At 39.9% G+C, this 13515-nt stretch overlaps 1 protein-coding gene across 1 annotated transcript in view; it reads right to left on the reverse strand.

The window, feature by feature from the left end:
• LOC139743877 (uncharacterized) overlaps positions 1–10160 on the reverse strand; it is a 61722-nt gene extending 51562 nt beyond the window's left edge. The window contains exons 1-2 of the mRNA XM_071654340.1: positions 9850–10160; positions 4151–4456 (exon numbers count right to left, since the gene is read on the reverse strand). Of these exons, the coding sequence (XP_071510441.1) occupies positions 4151–4456; positions 9850–9888 (345 nt within the window). The 5' untranslated portion in view covers positions 9889–10160. The remainder of the gene's footprint in view (positions 1–4150; positions 4457–9849) is intronic.
• Between the last annotated feature and the right edge of the window lie 3355 nt (positions 10161–13515).

Raw genomic sequence — 13515 nt, forward strand, 5'->3', positions numbered from 1 at the left:
AAGCTGCCTCTTTTGACTTTTGCCGCTGGCTCTGCGACACGTTCAGCTTTAAAACACAGCCCAACTGACGCTTGCCTTTGCTACACACATACAGTGTAAAGCCCTAACAATCCATCGAAACTAGTAGAGCACTTCAAACGCGTGTGCACAGAAGGGTTGAGATTGGAAACTTCCTGTTTGGCTGGCCGACCTAGGAAGTGATTCCCAAGGAACAGACAGCCTGACAACGTGTCCAGGAACTGGCCAAGCTAATCATTAGTCAACAGCGGCGAGCGTGGCAAGCCGGTCTTTCAGGGAAACTCGCGACACAAACAGAACAACTTCCTGGGAAACTTCTCAGCACAAGTGGACACTCTCTGTGTGAACAGCACCTCGATGACTAAACAAGCATTATATAAACTGCCACATTTTCATGCTTTTAAGTATTTAAATTCACCTTGACGATATGCTCGACTAGAGTTTGATGGGGTGCCAACTGCCAAGTGATTACTCCAGTAACACCTCTACTCACTGCGTTCCCCATCAGTACACACACGTCTGAGAGCTACAACGACTAAAAGCCCAACCCATTCTATGGAGCATAATACTACAACCTGCCATGATGGCCCTGAAACTATACTTTGGATGTAATACTCCTAATGAACAGTTGTTTGCTTGCTTCTTTTTTAATTGATAATATCTCTCTCTCTCTCTCTTGATAATTAAACTGCCTCCTATTTGCTTCCACTTTCTGTCCTTGCATTAGGCACTTTTAATTACTTTGCAACTACAGTAAATATACCTTAACCCAAGGAATGCCATCGGTTTGCTGCAAAACAGCAGGGGTGGTATTCTGAAATCCTTCCTAGGAAGATTTTTCTGCCTAAGTCAGGATTTTTTCCCCAAAGTGGTATTCTGAAAATCTTCCTAAGTTTCTTCCTAACCTTTTTCCTAAACTAAGGAAAAAACTTAGGAAAATATGCAAATGAGGATGAATCCTAGAAAGATATATGCAAATTTCTGACTTACAGGAAGAAGTTGATAAACTGCACTTAGGAAAGAATTTTAGGAAGATTATTAGGAAAGCCCCACCCCTGTCCTGAGGGTACGTTGCTAAGATCATAATAGCAAGCTGCAAAACATCATGATTTGCAGTTGTCATTCACTGCGCGCAACATGTGCTTTATACATTGTATAACATGAGCGAAAAGAGCATGGAAAAATGGGACAGTCTGCCAAGCACATGTGTATTGTTAACCTGATACCATGCAATTGTCATTGATTGGTTCCTTATGACATGGCATTTCGTATTGGTTTAAGAAAGAACAGTGGGTGGGGATAAGGATGGCCTAATTTGCATTAAGAAGTTTCTCGGGAGAAATTTCAGAATACCAAATCTGTCTTTCCTAGGCACTTTTTAACATTCTGACTTAGGAAGAAACTTAGGAAGATTTTCAGAATACCACATTTAGGCATTAAAAAAATAAAATGAAAATAAATCAAATAATACAAAAAAAGTTCCCACTTGCATAGATGGGCATTTATGCGGGTGTTCTACACATTGTGCCTTTAATACGCAAATAACCATGCACTTTATTTTAAAGTTCAATAAAGTGGCTTTTGAATACTTAGTGTAGCTGACCCTCCTCATTTGTATTATTTGTTTGTGAATCTTCATTTCTATCATACACCGAAATATGACATTTCACTGGATCAAGACGGATTCAGCTTTAGGAGGTGTAAAGCTTGGCATACAATCTCCACCTTTAGGGCTAAACTTGCTGAGAAAAAGACTGTACATACTCCCTGTGTACAATTGAATCTCTTGCACAGAGTATTAGATGTAGGGTAATGCGCATTTGGAAACAACTGTCATTGTATCTGAATAAACCATCACATCCACGCTCAAATATAAACTGGACCCCATGCACACAGATGATAACAGTGCAGGATGTTTGGGTTCATTAAATCATGCCCTTCTGAGCTGATAGCTCAAAGTAACTGTGTGAATGTCAAACACTTAAGATTGCATGATGAGGTCAAAGTTCGCACAAAATGACTTTACTACCGGGAACGTGTTTGAGGCATCACCGGCGTCGCATTTGTCAGTTTTTAACCCTGGAGTTTTGAAAAACACCCAATAGGGGAACCAGTCCATTGTTTCCGGCAGCTCTGTTTACATCATGGAACTGCCCAGACCTTGGGATGGAGCATTCAGTCATCAACAGATCAATGGTGCCCATTGTCTGCGCCCATGTTCCATCTTCTTCTCAAGGCAAAAGGAAACATAAATGTCTTTGTGTGCTGCAATAAGTGGAAGGTTGTATAGTACCTGTCCTGGAACTGGCAAACCAGAATCACACTTGTCCTTTGGGTCAATACCAGACGTCCTTTTGTCAAAATGAGCATGGCCCTGTACTCATCTGTCGCTTTTTCCGACTCATTAGCCCAGTTTCACAATCACTCCATGGTGTCAGTCAAATCTGAAATGTGAACTTCCTCTTCACACCAGCTTGTCTATATGTTTGTCAGCTAGTTTGTATGTCTGTCAGGATTATTTCCTGAAGTTTGCTTGTTAATGGTGAATTGTATAATGCCACAAAACAAATCTCGATAGAAACATTCATCTGGCTCCACAAAGATCAAAGTCAGATTCATACACAAAGGGTCAGCTACTCAAGATTGCAGTTGTAGACAATGCCGGTGGCTAGGCAACATCTGCTTGCATTCGTGCAAACAACTGCAATGTATGTTAAGTATCGGATATTTCATACCAAGGCAAAACTAAAATGTCATCATTAAAAGTTGACACATTGTACAATAGTTGAAGAGAAATGAAAACTTGTCTCTCCTCTAATACACTTCTTGTTTGATATTAAGGAGCATTTTGTCAACATTATTTTTATTCAGGGTAGAAACACTTTTATGTCATGAAGTTGACTGTTGAATATTTTTCTTTTCTGTCTCTCTTCAATGAGCAAATTCTGTATTCACCCGTGATTTCTATTAAAGCCAGCTTTGACCAAACTGACGTGAGAGCGATCATTCAGTCTGTCCTACACACAGCAGACTCCTTCATACACAAATTTATGCGTATGGAGCAATGCACAATAATTTGAAGAAATAGGCTCATTTTTTAAACCTGCATTTTAATGCATCGCTTAAACAGACACATCATTTAGTCCTTTAAAACCGGTTTGAACACGATCAATTGTGAACTACCTGGTACAGATAGTGCTTTGATATAACCCAGATATTTGTAATTTCTCTACCAGCAACCCTACACAGAGCCACAATGAGTCATAGTACTGGTGCAGACACCATCAGCCAAAAACCAGCACTAATATAATGGCTAGAGAGTTGCATTTTAATATACATGTAGTAGCCATGTCAATGATCTTTTTCATTGGGCACATCATATCTGTATCTGGACCAGACTGTGTCACAGTGGGAGATTAGGTAAACATTTTGTTCCCTCATTCCAGACAGACATCTGCAGAAGACTCTGGTTCAAATACACCACTCACAAACACACAGGCACGGTAGTTTACCCATGGTGACCTAAAGTCACTAAAGTACAAGTGCACTGTAGTAGCATCCAGCTCAATTTTCTCATCATACATTGTGAGAGTCTGAAACAAGAAATGATGAGATTTAACATCCCCACATATAAAGACACATCTTTTCATTTAGAGCATGGCAACAGTCACTTGTAATACTTGGGTGAAATATCTTCAATGTGCTCTGGATTTTCTCAAAGCTGCTACAGATGCATAAAGACCACTGATGTCTTCCTACAGCACATTTCACAGCTGCTGGTGGTAATTTAAAATTTTGAGGTTAACTGAAATGACAAGTTGGTGTTTAGTCTCGGAGTTCAAGTGATACCTGACCGCCAGTAGTAATGAGAAAGTTCACTTATAAATCTATAGCAAGTTTAGTTTTTAAGTCTCGAAGTTCATGCAATTCCATACCTCCAAACTTTTCTGACTGAAAAATAGGGATGATTTGGCTCAAAAGTAGGAAAGAAAGAGCAGTTCCCATAGAAGTGTGTAGTAAAATTATCTGGAAGAATCCATAGGAAACTCCTCTTGAATCAGGTGCTAGAAATGGTCAAAATTCAGATTCTTTTTTCCAAATTCAGAATGGTTGTGATGTCTGGAATACCTACCCGGTCTGCCAGAGCCTGGTACTTGATGGCCAGCTCATCCCGGTCTGCCCTGCTGGCCGAGAGGAGGTCCTCCACCCTGCTCAGCTCGTTCTGCAGCATGCGGTTCTCCTCTTGGAGAGAGTCCACGGCGGGGTGGCGCCCCGCCATCCCGTCAAAGTCGAGGTCTGCGTCGTCGGCCGCGAGGTTCTTGGTGACGATCTCCCGGATGCGGGCCGGCACCTTGGTGGTGGTGTCCCCTTCCCCCTTCACAGGGGGTGTGATCTCTCCGTTGCTGCTTTCGTGAGATAGTACAGTCTGTTCCAATTTCTGAGTTCAAAAGGAAAGGTAATTACAATGTAAACTGAGACGAATATCTACTAACAGTTCACAAAACACAATTTTGTCCATGAAGTTGCTACGCACTCTTTTTCTTTCTAAAGTGAAAAACAAATCTTCTTTCCCTATTAGATCAAAGTGAGGGAGTCAGTTGTAATCTTTTCAATCTACTGCATGTAATTCAGATCTACGTAGTTACTGAAACACTTACCATCAGATTGAAATTGACTCTTCCTGCAACCTGAATGTGAACATTCATCTCACCAGTGTCACTAAACTACAGTATATTATTGAAGACCGAAGTTTGAAAATCATACAGAAGGCCATAAGGCATACTGAACACAACCTCCCATGACAGACATGTGCACGACGACAAACTGGATTCAAACTGTCCATCTTTCTCCAATCCTTAGCCAAATGTACTGATCCGGCAGCTTTGAAACAGCAACCCCCTGCAGGGGTAAGCCAAACTTGAAGAAGAGTACATTGTAGGAAGAATATTTCTTCTCCTTTTCCCCCTCATTCCTTTCTCTATTGCTCCATCTTTTGCTCCCCTGTCTCTCCTCCCAAATATGTCCAATGAATGCAAGGGGAACATAAAGCGATAACGTACTGGATTTGCAAGAAAATAAATCTGAGACTTTGCAGGTAGCATCAGAATATTTAACCAAGAACCCTAGACCTCAACGGCTGGCTTGTTGAACGATGCTTTGTTGACAGAGGGGGTCAAATAACATGGCGTGTAAGTCACAAAGTACCCTGTTGGTACTAACTGTATTTGTTTACATTCATCTTCTAAAAAAGATACTTTATAGAATATGAATGTCACAAAGCCATTCATGCTGGATGTATCACATTGATTCTTTAATGCATGATATTGATAGTACATGTACTTACAGGTATGGTGCGCATTGTCAAATTGTAACGTCAACAAAACATCCCTAAAAATTACACGTTATTAGCATTACACACATGCTGTAATTCTTAATCTAAGCAACATATCAATATTGGAATGTACAAAAAAATTTGTATGCATACTGAATATGAACCAATGAGTTTTCTGATTTAACACATATCATACAAATCAATAGTGACTCCTTTTATGATTCTTATTCTATCAGCACCTAAAAAAGAAAAGAAAAGAAAAGACAAAAAGGAACAAAAAATGTCTGAGGCTGAGAATACTAAAGGAAAATACAGGTCTACACAAATACACCAAGTCTAGATACTGTACACAACAGCAAACCACACTTTTCTCAACAAATATTTTTAATAACCACTGTGGGCAAAGCACATTTTCTTTAGCAAAAGCCGCAAACTTAGTTCGAGTTAGTTTCCCATGGCGACCCTAAACAAGTTCCAACTGTGCACATGGGCAGAATACCTGGAGATGGTGGAATGTCACACACACCCTGGGCATAGATAACAGGCAAACACGTTTGTACAAACTTGACTTAGCTTTATAGTTCTACTGAGTCTTTGATGTGGTAAAGCTTAAATAATCCAGTTTACTTCATGATCTCTTGTTGACTCTAAGATAGATGCAACTACAATGTACTTCTAGCTTCAGCTAAAGGCATTATCCCATTGGGGTGCAAGCACAGTGAATTGTGGACATACACAGTCCACATGTTGCATACTGCTAAACAAAAACCCTACACAAAAACAGCAATGGGTTTGACCTGTTCCTTGAATTCTGAATTCAGCTGAAGCTTTGAATGAGCTAGAATGAACTTTGCATTTTTTTTTTTTTTTTTTTTTTTTTTGGTAATACAGTTTAAGGTCTGAACTGTTCCATGTATAATTCATGTATAATCACAAAGAAAGCCCACTGAGCACAACAAACTACTGTACACGTATGAATCCTAAATACGTGAAGAGCATTGTAATGTCACAGCGTTTGTACATTTTGTGTTCTGGAAACATCTCATTTGGGGGAAAAAATAACTCCATTTAGATATTTCTTACCTTAATTCAATTTTAATTTAAATTCACAATATAATTTCTGTCAAATGTTTGGATAACAATGTACAATGCACTATGGCAAATAAGACTATTCTTAAAAAGTTTAAAGTTTACAAGACATTAAAGGAGGTCCCCTGGAATGTAAAAATAACATCTAATAACATTAATGTATTTCAAGTGTTATGTAAATTTACGAGGGATCAATTCAGTCAAAGACTTGAGCAGTTCCCGCCAAGAAAGCTATGGACTTTAAAAATAGTACAGAGCCCCTTTTCAATTATCTGTTCTCAGCAGTAAGGGAAAGCTCCCAGGCCTGCTCCATTCATGCATACCATTGAACCCTGTGTTGGATTACAATACATCTTCAGGCTTTGCTGATTTACTAAAGCTCTTTCTCTCCTCAGAAGGGCAATTACTACCCAAATTTGCTCTGCACTGGATATAACAAAGAAAGGAAGGGGGTGGGGGATTTAGTACAAACACGTGGTCACAGTCACACTACAACAGCCATGATCTCATCAGCAAGACAACCCCCAGATGCATGAGAGAATGACAACCTACAGTGTACTCTCAAACTTTGTCACTCTCGTACTACCCAATATGCTCTGGCTGGCCTTGATGTGACTTGACTTTATTAGAATGACTGCCAGTTAAAAGCAAAGCTGTCTAGGACAACTTTGGGCAGGATATAAATAGTTGCAACTCTCCATAAAAGATCAATAGACTGTAAACATGTTACATTTATTATGCAAGTACTCGAATACATTTTATGCTTGATTTCAGGCAAAACAAAACATTTAATTTCTTCATGATCTACACACATGAAATTTAAACATTGCCAAAAATCTTATTTTTTTTTCATTATTGGACACCCATTTCAGAGTCAGTCTGAAAAATATCAGGATGCTTTGATATCTGCTATTCAAACAATTTATAATAATTGTATTTTTTTAAAAAATGTGCAATGTATCCTAAAGAAGAAAAAGCCAGGTTTCTCATGGTCAATATAGCTATGCCTTACAACCTGTACTACCTTTAAAGTGTGCACTGAAGCATATCTTTCAATGAGAAGCACCACTGTACAGTACTCACTAGGCTTCACTCACTCCAGAGTAAAGTTGTAACAATGCACAATCGATCAGGGGAAACCCATTACAAATAAGCCTGGAGACTACTATGATACACCCAGCATAAAAAATGTTGCAGCTGTAGGAAGTCGAAGACTTTCATCACGAGTATTTTGTCTTGATGAAATTTAACATGAAACTATTGTCCACTAGCCTCTGCCAATATGAGCAGCTCTTGACAATATTAGATTACAGTATGAGCTCTAATTTTTCTGACGGTTCTGAATTATCATTATTAATTTTTTTTGGTGAATTTTGTGAATCACTGTTGGATCACAAATTTGACTGCAACTTTTACAACACACGAAAACGTTGTTATAGGCTGTGCCATGGCAATAGTGCAACACTGCTTTTATTCACTAAATGGATTAAGGTAAGCTGCCCACAATTCGACCACAACACCAACCAAAAATCGACCATCTGCTACATGTAGAAACTAAATGCTTTTGCACCTTAAGGGTCAAATCTTGGTGCGGGTGCCGATACAATGTACTGCTACTGTATATATTAGATTGGCCACACATAATTCAACCACACGGTCATGGAGCATCACCGCCACACACTGCTTAGATAATGTTCAATGTTTCACTATTTAAGTTTTAAAAAAAAAATCGCTACTATGTCATTTCACCCACATACAAATTTGTAGCATTATTCAGTAACAAAGAGTGTGATCAGATGCAAATTTCTTCACTTTGTCTCCCTCTACAAATTAAGATCGCAACTGCTGATCTGTAAATTGACAAACAGGTCGGAAAAAAGGAACCAGCGGGACTCGAACCTGTCATCTACTGCTTTCCAGGCAGCGACACTACCACCAGGCTGTCCCTGGTTGCCGGCAGTGACACGATGAACATGGAACAAATATCCAAGCTCCGAAATTCCGACAGTAGTCCAAGGCGGACAAGGCATATTAAATGAAAGAAAGATATTATTCAGAGGGGGGGGGGGGGGGGTGTGAAGGTTCAGATGCAAAGTTCTTCCCCTCTGAATAATATCTTTCTTTCATTTAAAGAGTGTGATGTTCGATAAATTTGGCTTTGGCTTACCCTGTCATTGGCCACACATGTACAGTAATCGTATACAAGATGAGAACACGGCAATGTGCCAGATTTCTTGAGCACAGCTAAGCATAGCACTTTAGGCATGTAAATTAATGCCTTTTTACAGTGGATTAGGCCCTTGCTATGACTCCAGCAGTTGTGGATACATGCAAACTGTTAATGAGTGTTTACTTATATAAGACCTACGTCCAGCTGGAGATTGTACTGTGATGCTCATTTACTTGTACGATGGATGGTCCAGCAAGTAATGAAAAGCTGAACATGCCTAACTTATTCAGGAGGCAAACCCTGTTTCTGTGTGATTCTGATAATTCCTTGTTTGTACAAAAAGTTACACCATCACTCTTTCAATACACTACAGCACTCAAGCATTTTATTCACCTTTTGAGAAAACAAGAGTAAATTGATATCAGCGACAGTCGAGGGTAACAATGGAAGGGAAACGAGGTCTCAGTGACACCATTTTCAGGTTGACAAGTCCAACAAGAAAGTTGAAATGGTAACACAATTCACAACACACCATTCACACTCATCTGCACCTAGCCCCGGAGACCGCGCCGCCAGGCGCGGTCCTGGCGGCTTCCCCGCAGTTTCGCTTATGTTATAGTTCAAGTATTCTGTGCGCTTGTGCAAGTGATTGTGAATTCTGTGAACATCGGTGAGCTGCTTATAAGACATCATTTTGTGCATCACAAGCAATGAAATGCATCAAACAGTCGCCGATGATAGTCATTTAGGTTTCATCGACCCATGTAAGTATTCCTAGTAGTTTCTGTTGAAAAATTAAGGAAATATAGCGCCGCAAAGGCACCCGTTTGTTCAACATGAAGATCTTTTATGGGAGCACGGCGCAGCCGCCACACGCACACACTGCGTGTGGCGGCTGTCGCAGTTAATCTGCACCCAACACAAACAGGAGTTTTAGCTGAAATGAAAAAAGAAAGGTAAATTTTACATTTAAATTCAATTAAAGTTTAAATTCCAATTTCAGTTCAACATAGAACCTAACCCCTGCTAGAGATCTAACGTTAGATTCTAACCACTAGAAATCTATTCCTAAATTAAGACAAGTGCCACCAGCTACAATGACCTATCTCAGAGTCATAATCAAACTGTCATGGAGTGTCTACTACAAGGTACAATTCTTGTAAATTTTACACAAGCGACATTTTCACCTTACAACCAACAGAAATCGCAATGTTTGGGACTGTTAGTGTTTGATACTAACCTGTATAACACGTTCCAATCGCTCGTCCTTGTCAGACATTTTTAATCAACAGTCGACTCTGGCTTTAGCTCTTTAGCTTCCTTGCTATATCCTCCGTCAAATAAGCGAAATTGAAGCTAAATGTTGGCACATTATATGTTAAGGTGGTCGATCGATTGTGTTTAGAACGTGCAGCGTTCGCCCAAATTCCGTATTTTGGCCGTTCAGAACCGAAATGGAGGTGTGTTAAAAAACGACAGCTGGTCGATATCCGGTGCGTGAGCTCAGCAGGACACACCGCGGAGCGCGGCGGCGGGTAAGAAGTCGGTAAACCGTTGCGTACCGTGACAAATACGACAGCAGCAGCAGGTACGATAGTGCGCTTAATATGTTTAGATGATCCGATATACAATATACCATCAAATTTACAGTACCCACTTGAACAGTGTTTCCTAAAGTATAGAGAAATCACTCCGGTACGGTGAAAGCAGCCCTGATCCCATTCACAACACGAACCCTTTCCCACGCTCTCCGAACTCTTGCGCCTCTTCTCCCCCACGTTTACTACAGCAGCAGCGCGTTTACAACCGTATCAGCGGTGCATGCATGTGAGAGTGTGTGAGAGTGTGTGTACGTGTGTGTGTGTAGTGTAGCTGCAGCAGCCATTCTCAACTCGATCTCGTCGATCAGACATCACCGACGAGGCAAGGTCAAAGGTCAATTTACGGGAGGCGGCACCCACGCGGCCCCCAGCAGATTCTTGGATTCAAGCGTTGCGTTGCTTGGTAACGAGTTAAGAACTTTGGCAAAGAGATACCGAGCGTCCGTCTGTCTTTTCTTATGCTAATAGGGGTAAAGAGTAAACTTAGCGGGCACCCAGGAAGAAAAAGCAAATAACCCGGCCTGAGGCAAGCACGCATGCTATTTTAGTCACTTAAAGTCCCACAATAGGGATGATCGATTGATGCCAATCTCCCAGGACAAGATAAGAAAGTTTTGCTTGCAATAGAGCGTAACTATCAATCTACTTCAAGTAAATATGTTGACCACTTCAATGGAAAAGCAATCATGAACATGATCTAACTGAAAATCACAATTGATAAATGCATAAAGCATGCAGAATATAAACATGAATTATGTGTATGTTACAAATTCAGCTTACTAATGATAAAGCTAAACTCACTTCAGTAAATCTTAAATAAAAGTATAATTTTTACTTTTTATCTTTACATTCTACAGAGAAATGAGAAATACAGCAGGATTTCCAAAAGCTACCATTTTCTTTAAATTTCATCAATCTTTTTCCAAACTGTAAATGTACATATATGTAAGTAATCTATAAAAATTAATTAATCTTTCTGAGAGACTGCACATAATTGTATGAATGTGCACTTACTAATCATAATTGGAACCGAGTGAGCTCTTTGGTGATACATAGGGTATAGTCTAAGAATGGAGTCACCCGATTCAAATGGGTCACAGCCTGGTGGGCTAAATCTCTGAGTTATAGATGACAGAGGTGAGTTGCACTTTCTTCATATCTCCAAATGACAATAATTTTTTTTCCAATTTTATGTTAAATTGCTTTATGTCTAGAAAAAGCCGACATACCACTTAGAGATAATATGCCAGATTGTTTTTCAATGAGAATTGGATATGTATTGAGTGAGAAAATGACTCCCTTTCCACATCAGTCATAATAAGTCTAGAAAATGAGACTAAGTAAGAGACATGTTGTTGATGTTGTTGTAGGATGGACCTTTAGGATTCACACAGTCTATAAACAGACACCTTCCATTTGTCATGTGGATGAAATATGAGATAATGGTTCCAATTTCCCATGTCAATTTCTGGACCCCCAGAGCACACAAACACACACATGCATACACACACACACACACACACACACACACACAAATATATTACTATGTCCCATCTCCCCGTCCCATCTCCCCTACCCCTATATAGGCCTCCAAGTTATTTCTACTCTGATGCAAACCAAACCCCGAACCTTCAATGATTTATTGATTACCTGTAGGTCCCTAATGTCAGTACAATTTCTTGGTAAATGAAGTTTTAAAAAACAATATAGAAGAGGAAACAATGATACACCATTTGATATTACCTGGAATAATGCCTTAACTTTTTTAGTACTTAGATTATTAGTCATCAATTAATTTATCAATGTTTGCAGTTAATCACTATCCAAAACAATTACACAAACAATGAATTAAACAAAGAATTGTTGATAATTCATCAAATTAGCGCATCTCCTAGATCGAGGTGATGCTTTAAAATACTAGTGATAATTACAATGCAATTACACTGAGATAACAGAATTGATTAATCATACTTACGATCATAGTCAGATGGATCGTCACTTTGGGCATAATTTCTCTAGGAGGTCACATGACATGCCACAGACAGACTGTAGAGGGTGCCCTTCATTTTGATAGCACATATGATATTCCTTATGTTACATTATCTCTATGAAGGTAATTCTCTCCAGGTGTTCAGCTCACCCGCACACACTAACTATCCACAGGCACAAAGTGCAGCAGATGCTCAGATTGATGTTATTACACAGTTCCATGAAGCATGCACTTTGATATGCAGCAGAGAGATTTGGCACAGAATAAGTGCTTGTACTCATCAAACATGAGCAAAGCCTGCACGGCAGCCACTTTCAAAGGTATTGATGGTACTGCCCCACAATTTGGGCAAACACAGCACCCGAGGCCTCCGTCATTGTGATGTTGCAAAACTCTCCTAACATTCCCACCTTGAGTTTTTGTTTAACCCGCGGGAGCACAATGGATGAGAGTTCTTTTGCAGCAGGACAAATCAGATATATAGGTTGTGGAAAGTCCATGCAGCCGTCCAGTAAACCCTCCTGTCCCCTTGCATCACTTCTATTTACCACCGTGCCTGGTCTCGCATAATAAGCCCCCTATGAAAATTGAAAGCTCATTTCCTCTCTTCCACTGGCCTGCAGTATGATATTGTTCCAGCAGCATTCTCTTTGCCCACTATTCCGCAATCTCTTGGCGTCCTTCATCATCGGTTAGCAAGAGGACACGGGTGAAGCCGAACTTGATCCAACCTGTTGCACTTTAATCCAAAATCAATGCCCACATGCCTTGTGAAGAGGTGTCAGTGGAATACACATAATACCCACTTGTGTTTCTCTGCGGATTTGACTTCATGTTCAGGTCAAAGGTCATTGTGAATGGGATCTTTCCCTTCACAGACACCCAGTAGCAGGTCTAAGATTTCCCACACAAAGTGTGGTCTTCAATGACTCAAATTCTTCCGGGAATAAGTTACAAGTATGCTACACTAAAGTTAGTTGTTGTTGTTGTTGTTGTCTTTAATCATCATTCTACCTGTGTTTCAGCTGCTGACATATAGAAATATTTGCCTATTCACACTTTTATAGGGAGTTTTGCAATTTTCTCTGCCATTATAATAGAAACTCACAACCAAGCATGTCATCACACCCACTTGCATGCACACACATATACTTGTACACATATTATCACTGCATATAATTTCTTCTACACATCATGGCATATTTCCCTACATGGAATATGTTCTTCCTGTATTAGTGACTGACAGCTTGCAGTATTTGACGGATATCTGTATGATTGTGGTGTTTCATTAATGTGTGTGATAACAAGATACAAA

This window comes from Diadema antillarum, unplaced genomic scaffold (assembly GCF_040938485.1).
Source record: "Diadema antillarum isolate AM-2024a unplaced genomic scaffold, OU_Dant_1.0 seq00001117_RagTag, whole genome shotgun sequence".
Lineage (NCBI taxonomy): Eukaryota > Metazoa > Echinodermata > Echinoidea > Diadematoida > Diadematidae > Diadema > Diadema antillarum.